The sequence below is a fragment of the Ceratotherium simum genome, chromosome 21 (assembly GCF_057802395.1).
Source record: "Ceratotherium simum simum isolate JZ-2026a chromosome 21, ASM5780239v1, whole genome shotgun sequence".
NCBI lineage: Eukaryota > Metazoa > Chordata > Mammalia > Perissodactyla > Rhinocerotidae > Ceratotherium > Ceratotherium simum.
Genome location: NC_141920.1, coordinates 26028599 through 26054381, shown reverse-complemented (window position 1 = coordinate 26054381; position 25783 = coordinate 26028599). Strand labels below are relative to the sequence as shown.

At 44.7% G+C, this 25783-nt stretch overlaps 1 protein-coding gene across 12 annotated transcripts in view; it reads left to right on the top strand.

Annotated features, from left to right (window-relative positions):
• CBFA2T2 (CBFA2/RUNX1 partner transcriptional co-repressor 2) overlaps positions 1-21376 on the top strand; it is a 173554-nt gene extending 152178 nt beyond the window's left edge. For 9 of the 12 annotated variants that reach the window (XM_087445399.1, XM_087445390.1, XM_087445397.1 and 6 more), the window contains 3 exons: positions 7621-7689; positions 10810-11000; positions 16530-21376. In XM_087445399.1, the coding sequence (XP_087301525.1) occupies positions 7621-7689; positions 10810-11000; positions 16530-16829 (560 nt within the window). In that variant the 3' untranslated portion in view covers positions 16830-21376. Of the gene's footprint in view, positions 1-7620; positions 7690-10809; positions 11001-16357; positions 16407-16529 lie in introns of all 12 variants that reach the window. The other 3 variants (XR_015555604.1, XM_087445400.1, XM_087445391.1) reach the window with 3 other exon arrangements.
• Positions 21377-25783: the final 4407 nt, after the last annotated feature.

Below are 25783 nucleotides of genomic sequence, written 5' to 3'. Positions count from 1 at the left end.
ACTTTAAAGGAAGATGGTACTAGATCGTGGAGTTAGAGACCCAGGTTATTATGAAGAGTAAGTGAGAAAATATGTCAAAGACTGAGTATCTGGCACATTCAAGACATATTGTCTTCCTCATGGAGAATGAGAATATTTGTGATTTTGTTCTTTTTTTAACTTTCTCTCTATATATGTGCTAGGTGATAATCAAAAGGTGTTTGGTTGTTAAATTCAGCCTGGCTGAATGTACTAGGTACTCTCATGTACATCACATTTATTCCTCATAGTAGCCCTGAAAAGTGTTTACCTCATCTTCCCTCCTCTTTTTCCTGCTCCCCATCCAGGAAAATACCATTTATCAACCACTGCCTGACTGCTTCCTACAAAACGTTTTACTGTACCAAGCTGGGTTGCCTTTTCCCAGTCTGAAGCAGCAGAGATTAGAGCCACTGTTCTCTCAGTCCAGGGTACTTGCAGGACACCACAGCTATTCCCCTAAAAATGTTCCGTCACATTCACCTAGTAACCGAAAAGGTGCCCTATCCAAAGGCATCGCTGAGTGAGGGGCCCTCTCTGATCACTCTTTCCTCACCCACCCACTTTAAGTTCTCAGTTTTCACCAACGAGAATGAATGTCTTCTTATGGCAGACCTAGCGTGTTCCACAGAAGACGGCTGTTAGTCTCAAAAAGACTACAAAAATTGAGGCAAAGACACTGGTAACTAGGGGATCCCACTCCCCACCCCACCCGCAGAGGTGACTCTTAGGCCAGCCATAGATTGGCACCATTGTGGGATATCTAGCACAGCAAGACATCAAAGAATACTTGCAGTGTGATTCTTTTTATAAAAACTTCAAAGCTAATCCTCAGGTATCCCTCACCGTCTGAACCTTCACAAATATTCCCTGTAACAGCTTGCAGAAAGTTCATCATCCAAATCACAGACCTTCCATCAATGAGTCTGCCTCCATGCAGCTAAGAAGGCACAGAATGCAGTGAGCTGTGGTCACGAGTCAGCTCTTCTCCAGCCAGGATTGTAGGTCTTGCTAGTGCCGTTTAAACATGGCTTTGATTAACCTCTACTCATCTTTTTCACCTTTTGCTTGAGGGTTTAGCTAGGGTGACTGTATGTTCGGATTTGGCAGGGACACTTGTAGTTTATGCCTATTATCCTGTCATAATTGTTACTGGTATCTCCCCCGCTCTCAAAAATGAGGACAATTGGGATGATCAATTATATTGTCACTCTAGGTTTAGCTCTTCGTGGATCCCAGTGTTTCCTTCTCTGTTTTCTTAGGTCACTGTCAATCTGACTGACTTAGTATCTTTTAGTGTCTTTATTTGTGCATATTATACATATTTAGTGTTTTAATTTCACTGTTGATTTCTCTTATAGTACATGGTTATTGCAGTGTAGAAAGAAAGCATAATTCATATCCTAAACAAGCGTGCTATTCAAAATGTGGACCAAAACCACTCCAGAAACTGCTTGTTACTGGTCTGTGATGATGCGACGTGCTTGCCTCAGGATGTGTTGGGCACCATTTGCTTCACTTTGAGAAGAGTCTTCTAAACTAACAGTGTGCTTAGAGACATAATTGTTTTGCATTCTCGCATAAGTTCTATATCTCTTCATGCACCAATAACAGTTTGCAGACCAGCGCTTTGAGTAGCACTAGTAGTGTAGTAGTCCTACAGTGGGCAGTTTTCTTGGGCATAGCACACAAATATACTCACCAATGACTTTTATATAATTAGTGGGTGTGTTTTTCTTTTTCTTTTTTTTGCTGAGGAAGATTTTTCTTAAGCTAACATCTGGTGCCAATCTTCCTCTTTTTGCTTGAGGAAGATTTGCCCTGAGCTAACATCTGTGCCAGTCTTCCTCTATTTTGTATGTGGTTCACCACCACAGCATGGCCACAGACAAGTGGTGTAGGTCTGCACTCGGGAACCAAACCCAGGCTGCCGAAGTGGAGTGCGCCGAACTTAACCACTAGGCCACAGGGCTGGCCCCAGTAATTAGTGTTTTAAATGTTTGGGGTTATGCAGAAACCCCTGGTGGATTGTTATTTAAGTATTTAGTATTTAAGTGTTTTGGTGACTTGGAGAGAAATCAACTAGAGACTAGATAGCATTATTACTTTTCCCATTTAAAATAATGAAATACCAGATCTCTCTATCTGAAAATTTGTGATTCACGGTATTTTCAGGAACAGATTTTGTTCAGACACCAAGGGATATATTTTGGATGCATAAATAAGTGCAAAAACCATAAGGAAAAACAAGAAAATAATTATTTTAGAATTTGGGAGAGTGGTTTCCTCTAGGGTGTAGGGTGGAGAATATAGATGATATAGAGTGCAAAGTGAGCTCTCATCATCTTGATCAGCTGTTCTCAAGACAGGATTGCAAGTCTGGCTAGCATCATTTAAACATTACTGTGAGTTACTCACTTCTTGGGGATTTGGGATTGCTGGAAGTGTTCTCTTTCTTAATCTGGAGGTTTATGGGTGTTCACTTTATAATTTTTCATTAAATTGTACGTTAGTATTTTTATGAACGTTAGCCACCTAATATTTTGCAATTAAAGTTTAAAAAAAAGAGGGAAGAAACTGACTCAGCTTGAGAATGAGAGTCTCCTAGGTGTTTAGAACAAATACGTATTCCAGGCCTTTCCCTGGAGATTATGATTCAGGGACCCAGGAATCTGAATATATGTTTAATGAGTCCAGTAATCAGACAGTCTTGGGAAAGCTGCCTATAATCAAGCCCACAATTGATAAGCCCTGTCCACAATCATGGGGCTTTCATGAAGCTTTTTAGTGTCATGTATTAGCAAACAGTCAAGGGGGTGACCAAACTCTAGTTAGGAAAGCCTCTAACATTAAAGATGGAGACCAAAATAAAGAAACAGAAATGGGAGTTAACAGCAGCTTTTCAGGGAAATATATTGTTAATATCCCTGGAGTAAAAATGATAAGAAAATTAGAGGATCTATCAAACTCATATATCCAAATCATATGAGTTTCAGAAACAGTGAACAGAACAGAAAGAGAAAATAGAATAGTTACTGAAATAATTCAAAAAAATTACTTAGAACTGAAAGACAGTATTCCAGGTTGAACTAGTCTACTGAGTAAACACAGTGGAAGAAACAGACTTATGAGTTAGCATCATTGAAAGTTAGAAGACAACTCTGAAGGAAAGTTATTTTAACTTAGAATTCTGTACTGAACCAAAACAATTAAGTGTTAGATTAACAACCCAGAATTTTTAGAAAAATGTACCTCCCATCTACCCTTTATCATGGTGTCTACCACGGTTGGATGGCATTTACCCCAATGCGAGAAGTAAACCAGAAAGTGGAAAGAGAGAGAGAGGGAAACCCTACGCTGGTGAAGGAGGAGCCGAGCAGCAGTGGCACAGCAAGCCTGGGAAGCAGCCAGCTCAGACTGGACGAGCCCAGGAGCTGGCTGGAGATTTCTCTAAGAAAATGAACTTTATAAATATTTACACAGTAGGAAGAGAATTTGAGATGGGATTAGAAATAATTACATAAAAAACTTAGTGCATGAATAAACAAGGCAATTATTCACTCTGAGAAAAACGAAAACTTGTCAAGGAAGAGAAAAAGATTCATAGAATCTGAACCTCGTGACTCAGCTGTGATTAGCGTTTCCAAGGATGACTATTGATGTAGCAGAATTTGGGTATATCTCTATTTGGGGGCATGGAAGAGGAAGGAATTGTGAAAGTGTGTGTGGTGGGGTGGGGTTGGGAGTTAAAAGAGAAGGAAATTATTTGTTACTGAAATGGCTAGTCAATCAATAATATCTGCAGCTGAAAAAATCAAGATGTAGCAATACCGGAAGGAAGAATCAGCTAAAAAAAAAGACACTTTACCGTTGTTACAATAGAAAATGTACATGACCTACAGAGAAGTGAATGTCCTAGTGTGGTTTGGAAGACCTTTACCATGAAGGCTGGGTTCTAAGCTAGGTGCGTTTCTTAGTGGTTAACCCTGGGTGCCCATTAGAACCCACCTGGGGACTTTTGGGAAACTCCTAACACTGGACCCCGCCTCGAGATTCTGATTTAATTGGTCTGAGATGGGACCTGGGCTCCCAGAGTTGAGAACCATTCCTTTCTCTACATTACCATTTAATTTTCAGAGCAACCTCATGAGGTAAGTATCTTTTTTTTTTCTGTATGGCTTATTGCAGAAAATACAGAAACATATACAGAATTTACTAGCTCATCATTCCAACTGAAGAATTTTGAAATGTATCTGAGAATACTGTATTACAACTTTGTATTGATTTCTTTGAAAACGTATTCATTCATGTTAAGATCATCTCACATCATTAAAGATTTTATAAACATAATTTTAATAACTATACAATATTCTACCATGTAAATATACTACAATTTCCTTAAGCTATTCCTGTTGCTGAACATTATGTTTTTTTTCTTATTTTGTTTTTGTTTTTCAGTGAGAAATGCAATTTTTAAAATCAGTCTATGTAAGAATTTTTCAGATAGCTTGCATTTTTCCTTTAGGATATATTCTTAGCTGTAAAATAAATGAATTGTGGATATAGGCATTTTTGTTCATTTGATCTTGGTTTGTTTTGATGGCTAGGATAGCTAATATTTATGGGGTCAAATCTGTCATTTTCCTTTATGGTTTGTTCCTTGACCTTGATTCCCTACCCAAGCAAGGTACAATAAATTTCATTTATATTATATTCAAATTTTATGTGTTTGATTATTAAATACATAAATTTAAATTTTTCCAAGTAGTTTAAATTTTCCTACCATCAATTAATGATACCCATCTTCTATCTATTGAAATGATGTAATTGTCGGATGTTACATTTTATTAAATACTTCAGTCTGTTTCCTTCATTGTCCTTCTGACTATATTAGTTATCACTTTTGGTAATAATAGCTTACTATGTTCCAGCCAGTGCTAAACCTTTTAGATGTGTTTTCAAAACTGCCTGTTGAGATAAAGGAGATATTATATTCTTTTACAGATGGCAAAACTGAGGCTTAAATAAGATAAAAAATTGGCCAAAGTGATCATATAGTTAGTAAGTCAGGATTGCAAGTGTGACATTCCAGAACAATCTCACACACTTGGTGATTATGTTATACTGCATCAATATAATACCAAACTTTTAATTATTATAGCTTTAGAATGTGTTTTAATATCTGGCAATGTTAGATCTACCTTGTTTTCTTGGATATTTTAATTTGTTTATTCTTAAGTGGAATTTTTTTTTTTCAACAAAAGAATTGCATTGTAAAAAGGTCAGGCAATACAGAAACATATAAATTGTGAAAATCTTGCCCGCACCCCACTTTTTCTCTCCTGCTCCCCTAGGCTCACTTATTAGCAAATTAGTGTGTTCCTACAGAATTTCCTGTGCATATATTTAAAGTAAATTTTTCCCAATTTTTTATTTTGAAGTTTTTCAAACGCATAGAAATGTTGAAAGAGGAGCACAGTGAATGCCCATGTGCCCTGTACCTAGATTCTTCAGTTTTACACGTTTTGCCACATTTGCTGTATCCCCTCATAGATGGGTGGGTAGGTAGGTACAGTCTCCCCCAAACCATCACGACACTCATGCTTTAATGCTTCATCCTGTTTCTCCTAAGAACTAGAGCATTCTCCTGCATAACTATTAGTTCCCCATTTCTGACCCATTTATTTGTGTTAATGTGTCTGGCCTTTCATTTACAGTAGCCTCCAAGACTCTAGTTTTCTTAGCGAACCAGCTGAAAATCTTGACTTCTCTTTCTGGGTTAGATACATAAAAATAGTTACTCTGGCTTCTGGAAATACCATGAAAATGTCCCTGGCTTCCTGGTGTGTCCTGAGTAAGCCGAGAAATTCTTTAGGGTCAAGTGCATCTCACCTTTTACAGCTGTCAGAGAAATAAAGTGCTGAGGACTGGGCACATACAAAGGATGTAACCAAGGGCGTATTGATGACTGAAGTGAAGTGGCTTTTCCTTAAGTTGGTCAAGACTTCTCCATGTCCCCACAAGTAAAATAGTGTTTTTTCTGCCATTTAACACCAATGACAGCTCATCTACACACTCCAACTCTTTTTCTCACTGGTTTTCCTTATTTGAGACTCAGTTGAAATTGATCCACTACCTTCTTCTTAGCTTGTATTACTTTGCCTCTTCTGGTCCTAGATTTTTCCCTATATTTATTTCATGAATCTCATACTTGAGATTCTAGGTCTTTGACAAATGGCTGCATGAATCAGGAACCTCACCTATGTTGAAGAGAGCCCTGCAGTTTTCTTTTTACAGGCAGTAGTAGTAGCACCTCCTAGAGAGCCCAGCATTCCAGAAAGTATTAATACTATCAAAATTTTAAACTTACGACATTCCCTTTCTGGGGTGATGAAAATGTGGAACTAGATAGTGATGATGGTTGCACAACATTGTGAATGTACTAAATGTCACTAAATTATGCACTTTAAAATAGTAAGTTTTTTGGGTATTTTACATGATTTAAAAAAAATCTCATTATCCCCAAATAACTCCACGGGATACAGAAGTAGTTTTTTTGTGCTGATAGCTCTTGGAATAGGAGAGATTCCTTCCCTATCCAAGACCAGTTTACAGCCAATTCCTGGGCATTCTCATGAGGACTAACCATTTTTATAAAGCTCCTCAGGCAAACATTTCGTGCCAAGCTGGCCTCCCCTGCCACACTGACTGTTCCCCTGATTCCTCTTTGCACCATGGGTTAGTAAGTGTTCAGAGCATAAAATCTACTTTTCAGATTAGCCTCAATAGAGCATAAGGAAATGAGGAAGTCGGCTGGCACTGACTCATTGAAAAAATTTCAAATTACCTTAATTAGTTTTCACACTTTTTAAAGCAATGGAACCATTTCTTATAAAATATTATATCTTATAATCACAATAAACGTATATGATAAGTCACTCTCACCCCTGTGCCCTTCCCAGCCATCCCCTTGGGTGCCTCTGGTGGTACATTTGAAATACACTCTTCGAGATTGGAGTATTTTCTTTACTACTTGCTTATTTGTTTGTTTGTTTGCTTATAAGCATTTTAAGAAACTTTAAAGGAAACCTTAAATTACCTGTTAAGGATTCAGAGTTGACAAGAAACAAAAATCATATTCCCTGACATATCTACAGAGCAGTTACCAGCAACCTGTGCGTGATGGAGACCATTAAATTGGATATGGACACACAAACCTATATACACATAAATTTTTATCTCTAGTTATATTTTAGGGAGTACCTTAAAAATACATACATGTTCATAAGGGAAAATAAGAACATATAGATAAGTAAAAAGAAGAAAGGGAAGATCACTTTTAATCTCACTACTTTGAAATACTGTTAATATTTGAGGCATGTGTGTGTGCGTGCGCACATGTGTGTGTTTTAAAACTAAAAATTAAGTGTACTATTTTATAATCTGTTTTTATCCCTTATCGAATATTTTTTGCACTAAATGAGCGTGTATGTTTAGATCTTTCTAAGTGGTGAATGAGAGGTCTGATAAATTTTTCATAAAAATAAAACATGTCAACTGTAGATAGCTTCTGAGCCTATGCTGTTTATCTCTCTTCTGTAGATTCTCAGCGGGAATTCAACAGTAGGCCAACAACAGGATATGTACCTGTGGAGTTTTGGAAAAAAACTGGTATGTGTCTGTCTGCTTATAGGTTGCATGTACTCACTAATTTATGTGAGCTTGGAGCGCTTATTTGAGGGGAACGGTGGTTTTCTCATAACTTCCTCCTCATAGAGCTCTAGGCTCCTGCCTCTCCTCTGGCTTTGCCACACAGCTGGCCTGCCTCTCATGTTACTTTGCAGGTCAGGAATTTGGAATGACTCCCTATAGTCCATGCCAGTCGCTTTCACACCCTTCTACTGGGTCACACTGAGACATTAAGTAACCAACTTTTCTTGCCCTATTTATATGCCCTGTTTCTGGGCGTATAGCTTAATTCATTTCTGCCTGTTCTCCACATTAGAATTGACACACACTGTTGACACGCTACCACATTTGGTTCATTCTGCTCTTCCTTGCACCTTCACTGTCCCTAGCTTCATCGAGACTGTTTTTGGTTGACCTCATTTTGTACAAGAATAGAGGAGGGTGGGGACTGCCTGTCATGGTAAGATAGGGAATTGAATTAACCTCACGCCCCTAAGATTTCCCTTATCCAAATACTAGCCACCTTTTCCTTCTTGCCACCTTTTTTCAGTAACATTTTTTTTAGTCCAGTACAGATTTTGGTTTTTGTCCTAAGGTAAAATTTACTTCTACAAAAAAGCAAATACCTATGATTCATAAAGACTCTTTCAAGAGCCTCCAAACCATAATAAGCAAAGGGACAAAAGATATGAACAGACAAATTATGTTATGAGAAGTACAAATAAACATATTGCAAAATGTTTATTCTCACTGGCAATCAGTAAAGTACAAAATAAAGCAACCTTAATCAGTTAGCTCCCAAAGTCTTTAATACCCAATTATTGACACATTTTTGGAGGATCCTGCAAATGACACTAAATAATTCATCAGAGGTTTAAATATGAATTTATTGTGTTACTAATCATGAGTACATACAAATTCTTGAAATGAGTCCTCACTTTCATGCTTTTGAAGCCTTCCTTTCAAAAGTGAATGATCCAGACTTAGACACACAAATTGTTAAAGAGGCAGCAGTGTGTATATATACACGCAGCAGTGTGTATACACTATTTTTAGTATATTCTTGGGGCAAGGAAGAGGCAACCTGGGAAATGCCCAGATATCTATGAATGGTTATGTGAATTTACCATGTGACACCACTGCAAAATATTATATTACCATTAGAAATAATTTTGAAAACTACATAGCAACTTGGAAAAATCTTTGCAGTTAAAAATGGGGAAATGTATATTATATTATTGAGAAGTGGAATAGAATTGTGGGAAATGAAGATAGCAATTGTTAAGGTAGAGAGAAAGATTACCGTGTACAAGATCTCCTTGATAACTAGTGATTTTCCTCTTGGGAGGTACCTTTGGTTAACTCTGGTTAAAAGCCAACCTTTGGTGTTAGGCCGGCTAAATTTGAGTCCTTGCTCTGCTATGGTGCCATCTGTGACCCTAGATGACCTTCAGCAAGGTAATTTATCCAAACTATGATTCTTATTGATTGATCCTTAAACTGAGAGGGTAAAATGTACTTCAGGGCATTATCATGTTGGCTCAATAAGAGACACTTAAAACTTACCTGGTAACTAATAAGAGGCTATGAAGGGTAGCTGTGGTGGGCCAGTGGACCTGTGTGGACACCAAGAGTAAAGGAAGCATGGAGTTCAGTGTCAAGTCAACTCAGCATCCTTCTTGGCCTTTGGGTGAAAACTTTTCTTTTTTTTTTTTTTTTTTTTGGTGAGGAAGATTGGCCCTGATCTTCCTGTTTTGGTTGAGGAAGATTGTCCCTAAGCTAACATCTGTGCCAGTCTTCCTCTATTTTGCATGCGGGTTGCCTCCACAGCATGGCTTGATGAGCGGTGCATTCATTGGTCCACACCCAGGATCCGAACCTGCGAATCCCGGGCTGCCGAAGCGGAGTGCACGAACTTAACTGCTACGTCACTGGGCCGGCCCCCTTTCTTTTCTTAAGGCTGGAACGATAAGATGGAAAGTTCTAGGATGGCAGCCTTGAACACTCTGTTTAGACCTCCTTTGAGCCTGGGCCATGTACAAGAGCCAAGCAGTAAGGGAGTTTCCTTAGGCTTCTGGGTTGTTCAGTCATGTGGACTCAGGAGGGAGGTCATTCACATTGGGACTTAGGGCCGAGGCTCAAATACATCGAGTGTGTCGTTTGGCATGGCCATTCTATGGAAACCAAGCAGGGTAGTGGTGATGGGAGGAAGTGGTTAGGAACAAAGTGAGGTGATGGTGACTGGACCAGGGCTTTGAAAGCCCAGGGCTCCTGGCACCTGCCCAAATCTGTATCTTGAGCCCATGTTTCTCTGTTGAGTTCAGTTTTTCCTATATTCCTAACTGCCTTCTGGTCATTTGTACCTGGATACCCCAGAGGCACCTTAACCTTCTCACTTGCCTCCACACCAGCATTTTATTATTATCTATTTCATTGCATATCACTGTTCTTCGCCTTTACCCCCACCTCCAGACCCTTAGATGCTACCAACTCATTGTGCCTCATCCCCTCTGTGCCACTTGCTTCTGCCTAAATTCAGAGGCTCTCCTGTTAGCTAGATTATTGCCCTAGCCTCTCAGTTGGTATCTCTGTCTTCAGTCTTTTTTCCTTGCATGGAACCCTTTAGGAGTTCACGTTTTCTTTAGAAAAAGGGCCAAATTCCTTAGCATGGGATGCAATACTTGCCAAAAATTATTTCTACCTACCATCTCAACCAAGACACATTTTCTTGATCCTCCCTTGCCACTTGTAAAGCTGATTACTTTTCACCTTGGAACTCTTGTCTTATACTAACATATGTCATGGCACCTAAGCCATCTTTATACTTGATCACAAACAGTTATGAGAATATGGACTGGATCTTAGTCACATAGGTATCCCCAGCCCCTAGCACAGTGCCCACCTCCATCTACATACCCAACAAATGATTGCATGAGTGGACAAGGGAGTATAAGAATAAAAGTGAATGCATATGTCATATGTTCATCCTTGTGTATTTTTAGACAAGTCATCTTGTTTCAGCTCTGTTGCTTCTTAGAAATGGTGTGAAGTGGGAGGGAAAAGATTTCTCGGCCAGTTGATTTTATTGTCACTTTCTTCTAGAAGAAGCTGTGAATAAGGTGAAAATTCAGGCCATGTCAGAAGTACAGAAAGCCGTTGCTGAGGCAGAGCAAAAAGCCTTTGAAGTGATTGCAACAGAGAGAGCTCGGATGGAGCAAACCATAGCAGACGTGAAACGGCAGGCTGCAGAGGACGCCTTCCTCGTCATAAATGAGCAGGAAGAGTCAACGGAGGTCAGAGCTCTGTTAGCCCTAGGGGCTGGGGCTGGGGCAGCTGGAGTGACCAAGCCCTCTGCTTCCTTCTCAAGTGCTGGGTAGTAAAGCACAACAGTTTGCTCTTGAACTAGATAATTACCATTTTTATTCAGTACCAGAAGAGTTTTGTTCCTCAATTATTATATTATGTTCTTATACATATTGGCTCATAATTGGTTTAAATTTTGAAAACTCACCCTAAAGACAGAGTTTGTGGAACTGAATGATAATGATGACCACCATTGACCGAGTGGGCTTTCTGTGTGCCAGACACAGAGCTAAGTGTGTATTGTCTTTTTGATCCTCACAGTGACCCTAAAAGGTAGGTATTGTTAGATTCCGATTTTATAAATGAGGAAACTGTGGCTCAGGGAATTTAACTGACAATCCCACAGCGCTGACGTCAGGGTGCAGGAGTGAGGAAATGCAGGGCCCTGTAGCATCCAGTCTGTTTACAAATAGGATAGGTCTTTTATGGACTGAAATGACAGATCTGGCAGACCTGCCCAGCTCTCCCACACCCAGGGCCCAGGACTTGGTGATGCTTCTGTACAGGACACTCTTGTACCACAATGAGGACAAAAATGAACTGACTGGAAAGAAAAAAGCATATGACAAAAACATCATAACAGTCCTTTTGGAATGGTAATGAAATTTTTCTGTAACTTGTATTTTAGTATTTTTCAGCTTTAAAATAAACTCCAGGGGCCGGCCCCGTGGCTTAGCGGTTAAGTGCGCGCACTCCGCTACTGGCGGCCTGGGTTCGGATCCCGGGCGCGCACCGACGCACCACTTGTGTGGCCATGCTGAGGCAGTGTCCCACATAAAGCAACTAGAAGGATGTGCAACTATGACATACAACTATCTACTGGGGCTTTGGGGAGAAAAAGGGAAAAAAAGGAGGAGGATTGGCAATAGATGTTAGCTCAGAGCCAGTCACCCTCAGCAAAAAGAGGAGGATTGGCATGGACGTTAGCTCAGGGCTGATCTTCCTCACAAAAAAAAAAAAAGCAAAATACTTCATAAAAAAAAAAAAAAAGATAAACTTGAGACCTGAAACAAGCCAGTTTCTGAAAGTAGATAGATCCCATCTACCAGTTGAGAGATCAGCTCTCTTGGGGACATTCTCTTGAAGTTATAAAGAACTGGAGTTTTTTGTTGGCTTGTTTTTTTAAACAACAGAAATTTTATTTTCTCATTCTATTTAAATGATCCCTTTCTTTTTTCTTTTCTTTTTTTTGTGAGGAAGATCAGCCCTGAGCTAACATCTGCCAATCCTCTTTTTTTGCTGAGGAAGACTGGCCCCGGGCTAACATCCATGCCCATCTTCCTCCACTTTATATGGGACGCCGCCACAGCATGGCCTGACAAGCGGTGCGTGGTGCACGCCCGGGCTCCGAACCGGCGAACCCCGGGCCGCCACAGCAGAGCGCGCGCACTTAACCGCTTGTGCCACCAGGCCGGCCCCTAAATGATCCCTTTCAATATAACAATGCCAAGCATGGCAGTGTGAAGATCAAATGCCTAAATATCATGTGGCCATCACAGAAGAGGTGGAAAAATTCCTTATTGTAGTGCTCCAACAAAGACACTGAAATGTGAGGAAATAGTTCCTTTAACCCTCCCCTTTTCCTTCTCCCCTCCTGCTTTTTCTTTCTTTTTTTTTTTCTTTTGTGAGGAAGATCGGCCCTGAGCTAACATCTGTCGCCAATCCTCCTCTTTTTGCTGAGGAAGACTGGCCCTGGGCTAACATCCGTGCCCATCTTCCTCCACTTTATATGGGACGCCGCCACAGGATGGCTTGACAAGCTGTGCGTTGGTGCGCGCCCAGGATCTGAACCCCCAGCCAATGCAGTGGAGCTCACGTACTTAACTGCTAGGCCACCAGGCCGGCCCCTCTCATGCTTTTTCTTTAGAATTGTTTTTGAGCAGTGATATCTCTATTTCTCTTATATTTAATTCTATATTCATAGCCATCCATGTCAATATTTACCTACTTCTATATCTATATTTATCTTTAATTATGTCTATCTCCAAAGAAGGAGTATAACATTTTGGCTAAGAGTATGAGTTCTGGATCTGGACCCCATGGTTTAAATCCCAGCTTTCCATTTATAGGATTGTGCTTTTAAGGAGTTATGATTTTAAACAGTGCACAGAGTGGCCTGCAGGTGAGGCACACACCAGCATCCATCCCAGCAAACTTTCTTTCCCAAACAGGGCAGGGATAGCAGAGCCGAAGCTTTGGGTGAGTTTGCGTTGAACAAGGAGGGCTGATTTCCCTCCATTTCATACAGAAAATTCTACTTGAAGTGCAGCAGGTGTCCTTGAAGCTTCTTGTTCATCCTATGAGAGGTGGTTTGGTATAGCGGAAGGAGCCCTGACTGGAGGGTAGGAGCCCTGAGTTCAGTCCCATTCCCCCTCACAATGGCGGTGTACCCTTGAGGAGTCCGTTTCCTTCTCTGATGGTCAGCCCCTGTCCTGCTAGTCTCCTAGTATTTAGAAAGATAGAATTCGATCATGGCTGTGGAAGTGTTTTTAAACTGCAGTGCGCCATGCAGATGGAAGGGATTTTGTTAGGTTGTGAACAACATACGTGTATAAGCTGTGGCAGCTCCTGCTCTTGCAGCACAGCTGCCTCCTGTGAGGCCAGACCCAAGCATCTCTCCTATAATGCCTGGGATGGAGGGATGAAGTGAGAGGTTCCCTCATCTCCACCACAGGGCTCTTTCTGTCCCCAGCCTGGGTTTCCTGGCAAACACAATGGGCTAGCAATTGAGTGTAAGATGGGGAGTCATTTCTCCTTTGGGCCAGATTTGCAGTAAGGTCAGGGAGGTCTGGGATTGGTTCCAGGGATTTTGACAAACCCCAGGTAGTTCTAGCCAGCTCTGGTGGTCTAGTGGTTAAGATTCTCACCGCCACGGCCCGGGTTCATTTCGCGGTCAGGGAACCACACAGCTCATCTTTTGGTTGTTGTACTGTGGCAGCTGCATGTTGCTGTGATGCTGAAAGCTATGCCATCGGTATTTCAAATACCAGCAGGGTCACCTATGGTGGACAGGTTTCAGCAGAGCTTCCAGACTAAGACAGACTAAGAAGAAGGATCTGGCCACCCACTTCCGAAACAATTGGCCATGAAAACCCTATGAACAGCAGTGGAGCACTGTCTGATATAGCACTGGAAGATGAGAGGATGGCGCAAAAAGACCAGGCAGAGTTCTACTCTGCTGTATACAGGGTCGCTAGTAGTCGGAATCTACTCGCTGACACTAAAAATAACAAGCAGTTCTGATACAGGTGGTCCCCAGGCCATACTTGGAGTAATATTGGCATAAGCTGATGGTCCGTGGTTGACAGAGGAAATTCTGGAATCCCATTTCTGACTTCCCTAGCCAGTAACTCAGAAGGTTTATAACCTTCTCCCATTAACTACAAAGGGCTGTTTGCCAAATGTGTTGCTCCAGCTTCGAGGAATGCTGATTTGAAGGGTGACTACAACAATAAACCTTTATCTTATATCTGGCAAAAAGTCTCATGGTTAAGTCAGGGAAAAGCCACAGGGAAAGAGAATGTGAAAGTGTCCTGTTCACCCTGGCTGCTCTGACACTAACCACGTTGTTCCTGCGTTTCTGTGATCCTGACTCTGGGAAGCTGTTTATCTTGTTTTATTGTATCTCATAAATCATGAAATAAGCTATTTTAAATATAATGGCAGCCAAGGTGAAAGTACCAGTGGTTTAATACTCCGCCCCGGTTTGAGATGTACTTGCCGACTTGGGCAGAGGGAGTAAAGGCTCTCCCATTCGCCTGGGGCTGACCCCGTGGCCTGTGTTTCCACAGCAACCCCATCTAGGCAACAACTGAGTTCTTCCCCACCAGTGATAATGTTCTGCCAAAGCATTGTTTGGAGTCAGCCTATCAGACTCCAAAGTACTGAAATTCTCTGGAGTGCAGTTTGCTGGAGGATCTGTAAATGTAACCTAAGAATTACTTCTGTCCCCTATTTTGGTCCTCTGGTGTTGGTGTTGACAAGTTTGGGCAGTCCCCAGAGTGTATTTCCTGAGAAGCCTCTTGTGTTAGAAGGGAATCTGCAGTCCTTCCTCATGTTCTTTGAAACTAAGCTTGTACGTTAAGTATCGTGGAGTCAGGAGGTCTGGGTTACAGGCTTTGCGTAGCCACGTAATCATTTTATAACCTTAGGCAAGTCTCTGCCCACTGGCCCTCAGTGTCCCATCTGTGCAATACAAGAAGTAGGCTAGGGAGCCCTTTTCAGCACTTGTCCGTTGTTTTTCATTTGAGCAAGTGTCCTGGTTTCTTGGGGAATTGTGTCTTTAACTATAGGAGTGGTCAGGCCAGGCATCGTGACTGGCTTCTGCCATTCTGGAGACCTTGGGGGCGAGGGACGGGGCAGGAAGGGTGGGTGTCCTGGCTACTCAAGTCCTTCCTGACACCTAAGAAAGCCTTGCCCCCTCCTGATAGCTTCACCTGGCAATGCCATAAGTCTTGTCTCTTATAAGTGGGCCCTGGAGACCTCAGGTGTAGAACATTCATGTGTCCCAGCGGAGTCCTCATGGGAGCCTACAGGAAGGAGAGCGCCAAGGGGCAGGTGCTGGGAGCTGCGCTTGGTGGCTGCATTCTTCGTGATGCTGCTCTTCCCTAGTCGAGGGGGAGAAGTGCGCCATCATCTGTTCAAATACTGTTGCTACTGCTTCTTTCATGGCTGCTACTTCTAGCTCTAACCAAGCATCACTTGGCTGGTATCTTCTGTCGTAGAATTAGTGCATTCTCAGCTGGTACACTTCACCACCATCACCCCCGCAGGGTTTATATTTAAACCCTGGCAATACCTGCCCTCCCTTTAGGAAAGTGCAGAGAATAGTGAAAAAAACTCCCTGACCTAGACCTCTGGGGCCCCCATACACAAGCCAGAGGTATCCCCATGATCCCCAGGCCACCTATGACGAGACACATCACTGGAAGGAGAATGGGCACAGAGGAAGTAGCACAACTACCCCCACTCCTGTTCACCCTTCTTGGTACCCTGGCAGGTGATTTTTTAAAAGATCATGTGTTGTCAGTGAAAACAATCAAGATGAGAAAACATTGTCTAAACACACGTGTTATGTGTGATCTTAGAATAGATAGCTGTGGTGGGGGGACCCTGGGACACAGTTTGGTTTGGTCACTGAGGATTAAAATATGAGTCAAAACAGTGAGTCGCTGTCTCCAGTGGGAGGTGGGACTTCCAACTGCCCTGTGATGGTGCTGTGGGTGTTTTCACATACCCCTCATCTCTCTGTCCTGTCAGCCGGGTAGATAGTTTTCCTGTTTTGCAGATGAAAGACACTCAGAAAGCAGATAGCAGTAGAGGCAGGACAAGCACAGGTATGTGTAGCCCCAAAGCCCACGCCCCTCCCATACAGCCCCCTCTTCTCCAGTGCAGGTGACGAGTGATGACAAGCCTGCCCCACGAGATCCAAGCAACTAACCAATGCCTGTGTCTTGCAGAACTGCTGGAACTGTGGCCGCAAAGCCAGTGAGACCTGCAGTGGCTGCAATATCGCACGATACTGCGGCTCTTTCTGCCAGCATAAGGACTGGGAGCGGCACCACCGCCTCTGTGGTCAGAACCTGCACGGCCAGAGTCCCCACAGCCAGAGCCGGCCACTGCTTCCTGGAGGGAGGGGCTCCTCAGCCCGGTCTGCCGACTGCAGCGTGCCAAGCCCGGCCCTGGACAAGACCTCGGCAACCACCTCGCGCTCCTCGACACCTGCCTCTGTGACAGCCATCGACACCAACGGACTCTGAGCCCCAGACTCACTGCCCCCTGATGACCGTGCAGCATGGCAGAGCACCGCACGGGGGGGCTGCCTATTTGAACCACTGCAAGTGGCTTTTGGGTCATCAGCAAGCAGTGAAGTGGAGGCAGGAAGAGAGCAAGCCCAGCAAACATTGCTCCACAGCCTCTCTGGACATGTGCCCCAGTTCCCTTCTGTGTCTTTGGGGGAGCTAATGTGCCATTCTCTCTGCACACAGGCAGCTGGCTGGAGCTGCCTCCTCCATGGCTTCCTGGTTTGTTCCTCTCCCAGCTGAAGCTGGCATGGCCGGCCCCTTTTCAGTGTAGACGACCAGTTCCCCTCCCTGCCACTTGAGGCAGCACTGCCGAACGTGCCCAGCCAGGCTGGAGGCAGCTTACCCCATGCGTTGTCTGCTCCTCTGCCTTCCTCCCGCAGCAGAAGCCTGGAGGCTGACAGCACGCGTGGGAGAGGCCCCTCTCTGATGGGAAGTGGCCCTCTCATGCCGGACAGTTCCTTGAGCCCCATTTTCATCCTCAGCAGATGCCACTGATTGGCCCCCTGGAGACTTGGGCAGGCAAAAAGCAGCACTCAGGCTCCCTCCTCGACCCTGCTGTTCAGACTTGTGAAGATTCTCAGAAACCACAGGAAAGAAGTCACCATTTCAGTAAAAGTACCCGTAGTAATAAAAAATAAATAAAACTTCTGCCAGGCATCACAGATCATTTTGGACAAGATTTTCCAACTTGGCTGGCTACTTTAGTTTGGGACCCATTTTTTTCTCTCTTCTTTGATTTTGCTTGTGCAGAAAATGGTTTCCGGCGCATGGATTGGTCTGAGGGAGAATGAGACTCAATTGTGGGTAGTCTGTTCTCTCTGAGCATGTTGGCCAAACTAGTATCGTCAGGTTATTGAATGGATCATCTATTGGAAATGCAGAACCTTTTGTCACCGCTTGGCTGTTTGCACAGTCGTCTTGTTCTGTGTCCTTTGATCTCAGACCACTCGTGTCCAGATCACTGTGTGGATCTTCTTCCTGTGGTCTCTGTTTGGCACCCCGTAAGCCGCAGTTGTCCCATAGGATATGATGTGGTGTGGCTAGGACTTCCTCACCAGTCAAGGCCTGGTCACTTCTGAGCAGCCTTCTTGTACCTGAAAGAATTCTTCAAACCTTGTGGTTTCATGTCATTATACATACTAGATCGGTTTACCATTGGGCATACGATCTCAGTTTCCCTTCTCTTGTGTTGTTTGATACCTACCCTCTTTGGGCTAAGAGAAGTTTTGTGAAATGTGAGAACCATTTTGAGAGAGCCTGACCAATTTTTCTTCCTGTCTTCAGAGAGTTTTCCAGCAGCTTACGTGGCTCTCCAAACATGACATCACTTACACCCCTTTGAAAATGTTAAGAACGGTCACGTACATTCTTCCCTGCCATTCAGGTCTCCTTGGGAGCCCAAGGACCCTGACTTGCCCACTCTCCACCTCCAAGCCTACAGCACCCACTCGCCCCAAGGAATCATTTGGGGTGAGTTGGTTGGCCCTGCTCCTGCTGGCCCTTGAAAGCTCAGGTTTAGATGGCCACCTTCTGTGCACTGACCCAAGTGAAATAAAAGTTCTCGGTCCCATAAAGGAAAAGGGATCAGCATAGGTAGCATTGTCCTTGCAAATAGGTGTATCTTACTTTAAGAACCTTCAATCCCTGATTTACCTTACCCAAGGATTTTCTATCTTACAAGAAAACTCTGTATAAGGCACCTTTAAATTACCTGAATTTCCATTGCATAAAGTAGACCTAGAGAAAGACTAACAGAATAATGTTACTTTACTGTGGAACTCCTTAAACTGCAGTAGTTGGGGGGTGTCCTGACTTTTGAAATCAGTACCCCAGACAGGACTTGCCTATATTTCCATAAGATGTGGGATGTCCCATGAGGAGGTCGTGGAACCTGTTAATCAGTTATAGCAAGAGGATGTCTCGTGGTGTCCTCTGGGTCTGTCCTCAGCTCACTGTCTTTTCATCGGCAAGTTGAACGCCTAGGCAGGTTCTTTTAAATCTTCATTGACCACAAGACTAGCCAGAGTAGTTCAGGTGGAATAAAGAGACAAAACCAACAAAATAACTCTTCATCAGGGCTTGGTGCCCATTTCTACAGCTAAAGTTTAGGTTGCGTGTGCAGGTCCTAGCCTACCTTTGTGGACTGTGGTTCCAATAACAGCTTCGTTTTCAGAGGTTTTGTAACGCTGTTCCAGTCTGCTTTGCTCATGCGCTACCCAGAGGCCAAGCTGAAAACCTGGGCAGTAATTCACACTGTAGCTCAGTTCTCAAACCTTTTGCTGTGTTAATTTTAGTCAGTTTCACACATAGGTTGCTAAGGTGTCTGTCCAAGACTTCCTATTTACATGTAAAGAATCCCTTTCTCTGGCTCCCTCCTTTCTGAAATTCTCCAGCTCTCTGGTTGGGGGTGGAGGGGTGCAGTGGGGGAGTCCAGGTTTCCACTTGGTTTCAGTGTCTACTGACACTACCCCAGCTACCCAGTTTAGGGGTACAAGTTCAGGCTTCCCACCTTCATCTAGTTAGATTTAAAATATCTTAATATAATCAGGCTGCTTAGAGGACCAACCTTCATAGTTAATATTTAGGGGGACAAAAAAGAAAGAGGGGCTCAAAGTGGTGGTACTGAGGGTGTTGTCAGGGCAGTCACAGACTCTTCAATGTTATCCTAGAACCGAAAGCAGATGTGACACGTGCCTACCCACCCTTCGGAGCACATCTGGAGGATGAGCCCAGTGCTCAGCATCGCCCACCGAGGGACACTGACGAGTGATGGGGCATCACTGTCCTCTGCCCGGTGAGGAGTGCTGGCAGGAAACAGAGAATACCAAAAGTGGCCAAAACGGGAGCCGTCTTTAAGTGTTCCAGGGATGCTGGGCCCGATCTTTGTATCTTCAGTTGCCCTTTGTGTCCCCACTGCCTGCACCGTGCCTGACTCCATCCAGTGCTGAAAACTGACTCGGGAAGAGGTTGGTTAATTCCACCTAGTCGGGAATAGGCAGCCCACCTTATAAGGTGTGAGCACTCCACTTTGGAGGGTCCCTGCCGCTCCAGGGGTGGGGCTCTAGCAGATCTGCGCAGGCACAGTCACGCGACCCTGAGGTCATAGAGTGAGTGGATCTTTTCTTAGATGGTGCTGAGTCATGTATGTCTCTCAGTGGATCTAAGTCTGGAAACAGGACACATCTACTCAGCTCGGTCTCTGTCTGGCATCGGCTGCAGTGTGGACATCCTTTGCCCATCCGAGCTGGTTGGTCTACCAGGAGCTCCTTGCTTCTTGATGTCTACATGAGCATCTTCAGCTTCTAGACAGAAAATCTACACTTTACTATGTATGGCCTTGTCCCAAAGTCAAATTGATCTCCAGTGCTGTCACCTGCTTGCAAAGGGTGTTGACCTTGTTCTGGTTTGTTCCAGAAGATATCTCAGCAGGTGGCTTTGACGGTTCAACAACACAATTGCACTTGTATGGTAGTGAGTTCTTCAGAATGAAAGCATAAATAATGACCAGGTGGCCATTTGTCCTGGAAACTGTAGAAGGGATTATGGATTGAGTAAATCATTTAAAATAGAACACATCTTGGGGGCTTTCTTCAGAACTGGTTTCCAGGCTCCTGGGTCAGTAGACCAAGCCAACTTTCTTAAATTTGTTTTTAGCTATTTCAGAGAACTGGATGGTGGCATGTTTGAACCAAATGTAAGAAAAGCCAGAGGGACCTGGACTGTTCCAGCATGAGCCAGACAGACAGCTGTTGGGGAGGAGTCCTGCCCAGGGTGGGGTGGGGAGCTGGGCCAGCTGCTGAACAGGGCCCTTCCAACTCGGAGTGTCTGTAGTTCTTGTGAAACCAAAACATTGACTGCCTGCCTCTTTGCCCACGTGCACTGACATGCTCATTTCCAAAGATGATGGTGCAGGTGACCTTTTCCGTCGTGAGCCAGGAGAAGGTCAGGAGGCCTGAGGGCAGACCTTGCATTCCCCTCTTCCCCTCCACAGCCCCAGAGATGGCGCCTCCCCTGCAGACCCCATCTGCTCAGGCCCACAGCTGCCCGGTGTACACTCGTTCATGCTTATACCAAATAAGGCATGTGTGGCTGGCAGGGACAGCCCCGTCCCTGGGTAGGAGTTGGCAGAGAGAAGCAGCAATAAGCATTAGGCAAATGGTTGAAAGTGCTGCTTGGCTGAGAGGCCTTCAGTCCACTTTCATGGCTTTCCAAGTTCCTGGTGAGGCTACAAAAGCCCCGTCCATAGAAGAAAGCCAGTAATGTAAATAAATCGAAAACTAAGCCTCCAAGCGTGGTTTTGAAAGCGGATGATGAATGTGAGACCACCCACAGGATGCGCTAGAGTCCGGTTTTTCTGTGCTTTGTCATTTTACTCTGATAGGAACTTTTGTTACTTAATTCTGTGCATAACTTATTTAATGTACTGTATAAATGAACCAAAACTGTTAAATATGTATTTAGTTTGTTCTACTTAAAGTAGTCAATAAAAAGGCTATATTCCTTTTCTGACTCAGGCTGGAATGGGACTGGGAGGGAAGGTGGTCACTATGAAATGTCCTGCTGACAGCCTTCTGTGTCCCCTCCCGCTTCTTCCCCAATCTTGTGGGATAGGGGGGCTCCAGTGGTTCTTGCTGTGGCCTGAAGAGCTCCTGGGAATGGAAGCAGGAGATACTGCTGAGGAGACAGGTCCAGCTGCTGGACCTCTGGGAAGCCAGCAGGACGACCCAGGCCCGACTGGCCATGCCATGGACCTGTAGTCAAGTGCCAGCAACATCTCACAGACCCTCCCAATTCCCTGTTAGCGCTCTTCTTCACCATTAAGTGATCTTTTAATAAGGAAAATACAACCACGGAAAGTTTGAAAAATAGGGTAGTGAGTGAGCTTGTAGGTACTTTTTTTCTAATAACTCTTATGTAGTTCCTTAAAAATTTTTAATGTTACCTGGACTTGTGAATATTCATTCATGTCCTCTTTACACTGATGTTAGATTGTAAGTTCACTGTTGCCTTCACATTTATTTGCTTAATGGTTGAATGATTTCATCGAGGCCATAATTTTCTTAACTCTTCACCTCCTGTTGGGCACTTGGATTGCTTTCAAGTTTTCCCTCTCCAACATAAAGAAGTGAACATCTTCCCTCACAGGATTTCTTTCTTTCTTTTTTTTTTTTTGTGAGGAAGATCAGCCCTGAGCTAACATCTGCCAGTCCTCCTCTTTTCTTTGCTGAGGAAGACTGGCCCTGGGCTAACATCTGTGCCCATCTTCCTCCACTTTATATGGGACACCGCCACAGCATGGCTTGCCAAGCGGTGCGTCAGTGCACGGCCGGGATCCGAACCAGCGAACCCCGGCCCACTGAAGTGGAGCACAAACACTTAACTGCTTGCGCCACCGGGCCGGCCCCCTTCACAGGATTTATTTCTTTGGGATAATTTTCTAAAATGGGATTTCTAGGACTGAACATTTCTTGAATCCTTGAAGCAGGTCTTCAAACTGCTTTCCCTGAAAGCCTTCCAGCTTGCCGTGCCTGTGACAGGCCCCGGATAGCACTTTCTATGGCTCTGAGGTGGCCTAACCTACTGTGACGTGCCCCAGATTGGTGTAGGTGCACCTGTGTGTGGGCTCTCGGGCTCAGTGAAGGTTCTTAGCCGATGACTTTGAGGTCTCACTCCTGTCGCCTGAAGACCCATCCCTGGCCTCTGCCCTAGACCTGCTGCTGAGCAGCCTTGCCCGAGAGGTTTGTGGGCACCACCAGCTTCACAGGCCCCCAAAATGCAAAGGGCGGGTTGGTTACTTGATCTTGGGCTGGGCTGTGGCCTTGGCCCCAGAAGGCAGGGTGGGGGCTTAGCTGTCTGATCTTCGTGCAGATGGTGCCCAGCGTTGCAATCCACTGCCTAGAATAATGACAGGATCTCAGCCTGACTGTCGGCCGAGCACGAAAACACATTTGGTAGACAAGTCAGTCATCCACAGTCTGCCTTAGCTCTGGCAGAAAGGTCCCAGGGACTCCAGTGATAACATGGTGTAATACTGTGTTAAATTTGCTATAGAAATGGCAGGCTGGGAACTTTGCCATTACCATAAAACACCCAGATGCTGGATAAATTCTAGTGAATGTACTTTTAACTGCATTGCTGAGGTCACAGATGAAAAAGTGTAGGAAATCCCCAAGGGCCAGAAAAAAAATTAAGAGTAAACTGCAACCACAGAGGTAGGTGAACACAAAAGAGGAAATCCTATGCTGCTCGGGGGCTAAAAGAAATTCCAAGTTAGAGTTTGAGGGATAAACTGCTTCTAGGGGGAAGGTGAGACTAGGCTTTGAGCCTATACAAAATGGAGAAACAAAACCGGGAGCTGTCCATGAAGCCGGGTCACTCTGGCTTCCGCCACAGTGCTAAGCAGGGAGACTCTGCCTGTCTGCAGTAGGAGTTGCGCAGAAGCTCCTGCCCCTGCTTGAAGACAGAGAAAGTCTGACCAGATTCCGTCCTCATGTCTGCCCTCTCCTGGGCTGAGGTTCAGATGTTCATTACTCCAGGAGGTCAGAGAATCCCTGGGCTGAGAAACTAAGATGATTCTAGGCCTGGAGTATCTCCTGGTGTCTGGCAGAAGCAAAAATGCAAATCCTCTAGACAAAAATACCAAAACTATCAATCGTAATCTTACATAACAACTAATTGGAAACTGTTCCAAAAAATTACTAAACATCCAAGGAAATGAGCCACTATGAGCAAGAGTCAGCAGAACAGTGGACAACTGATTTAGACCTCTGGGAATTTGGATATTGTTATTATCAGATACAGAATATAAAATAACTATGAAACCTCTAAAGATGGTGCTGGAAAGAAGTGAGCAAAAAGTAAGAGACTAAAAATAGGCAGATTTGAAAAGAATTCTGGAAATAAGTAGTCATTGAAATAAATACTGGTGCACTATTGAACAGCAAGCTAGATGAATGTGAAAATAAGTGAAGCATTACTATATGATTTCTTGTCATAGAGACAAGGAGATGGAAAACAGGAAAGAGTTAGTCCTGGAAGGTAAGTTGCAAGGGGAGAGCCCTTTCAAATTTTACCGAGCGTGGAGTCCAAGGAGCCTACTGACGTGTTTCTCAGTATAAAGGGAAAAAATTGGCCTGAGATGATGAAACAAACTCAGAGCGAGCAAACGTGCGTGGCTCTAAACCCATCTTGCCCGTCTGTGCTTGTTTCTGGCTGCTAGAATTTCAGGGGCGTGAGTTGAGTGTATCCTCTCCTCAGCGGTCCTGCCTCCAGAGAGGGTTGGGGGAACCGGCAACAAACCATCCCCCATTCCCCAGGCCGCTTCACAGCCTGGTGCCAGGCGCCCTCTTGTGGACAAAGCCAGACTTGCTACCTCTGATAGAATAGATTCCTATCCTGGGTGCACACCCCAGCAACTTTCGCCTTCCCCTTTGCACCAACCTTTTCTGAGGCTGCCTGTCTGCCCCATGAGTTCACCTAACGTTCTCTGGGTGCCTCCCGGGGAGTTCCAGAAATAATCAGGACTCAGCCCCGACTACCTTCGGAGGGCCGGGCCCTGGATAGCTCATACCAGGTCCACCCTCCACCTCGCACTGTGCTCCCATGGCTCTTCCTTGCTGCCTATCTGTGATCCTGCAGCCCCAGGGCTTGGCCTGGCTCCTTCCTTTGTTATAGCTGCCGCCGTCCTCCATTCCTGGGCTGGTTTCCGTTACCAGAGGATGCCCGAGATCTCCCACAGCACTGTTCACGCTTGACAGCAAATTGCTCTTGATGCCAGGGAGTAGATCCAGCTGTGTGACCTGCAGCAAGGTACTCACTGGCTGAGCTTCTGTTTCTTCTTCTGTAAACTGGGGGTGCTAATGAAGCCGACACCACTGGGTTGTTGTGAGGTGAAATGTGATCACGTGGGAGGGGCCCCTCGTACAGGGCCCAGCACCCAGGAAGCCCCTGTAAACAGAGGCTGCCATCACAACTGGCTTGTCTCTGCCACCATGTGATTTCCTTGAGGATTTGTCTTTGTCCCCGCATCCTGCCTGGAGCCTGTGTCTTACTCAAGTAGTATTTGTTTTGAGAATAACTTCTTGAAGACTCACCTAATTCTCAGTCCCTTTGTTTCGACTCATCAGAGGCTGTGTTAAGGGGACAGTGTGTTTCTGAGAGCTGGAGGGCAGTGGCAGCTACCTAGACTGTTGCTGTCTCTCCAGCACCTGGTCTGGCACTGGGCCAGTCCCCAGGACAGGTCTGAAGGTGTGCAGGTGAGTCACTGCACAGGTGGGAAGAAAGAGAAGAGGCAGGTGCAGGGAGTGGGTAAAAGGGTGGGGGGGTGGCAGCTGGCGGAAGGAGCCAGGGGCCCTCCCAGCTTCAGTACTCTGCCTGCCCTTCAGTACTCTGACAGCACCCTCTGGGTGCTGTCACAGCCCGGGACATTTCACCATCCGCAGCACCTGCCACAAAGCAAGTGCCCAGGGGCTGTTGAAATGAGCTGAGGAGCCAGCAAGAACAGGGCGTTGAGGGCAAGGATTAGGAAAGGCAACCCAGACCTGATGGCTTTAACCTGCTACTTAAAGGCTAAGAAGGTGGGTGGGGGAGGGGTGGAGAACAAAGGCCAAGAGTGGGGTGACTGAGGATGCAAATAACCCAACTCAGCTCAAGTGTTCTAGGGAGACAAGGCTGCACATACTGGGAGTAGGGGCTCATTGCTAAAGGCCTTGAATGCCAAGTCAGGAAATCAAACTTGATCTTGATGCTGAAGGCAGTGGGATGCCACTGAAGGGTCTTAACCAGAGGGGTGTGAGCATCATGGCAATGTTTTAAAAGCCCCCTCTGGCTGTTCCTTGACAGGGAGAGGACTGTTGGCAGTGGAGTGGAGACAGGAAGCCCAATGAAGAGGCTGCCACAGTCTTCCAGGC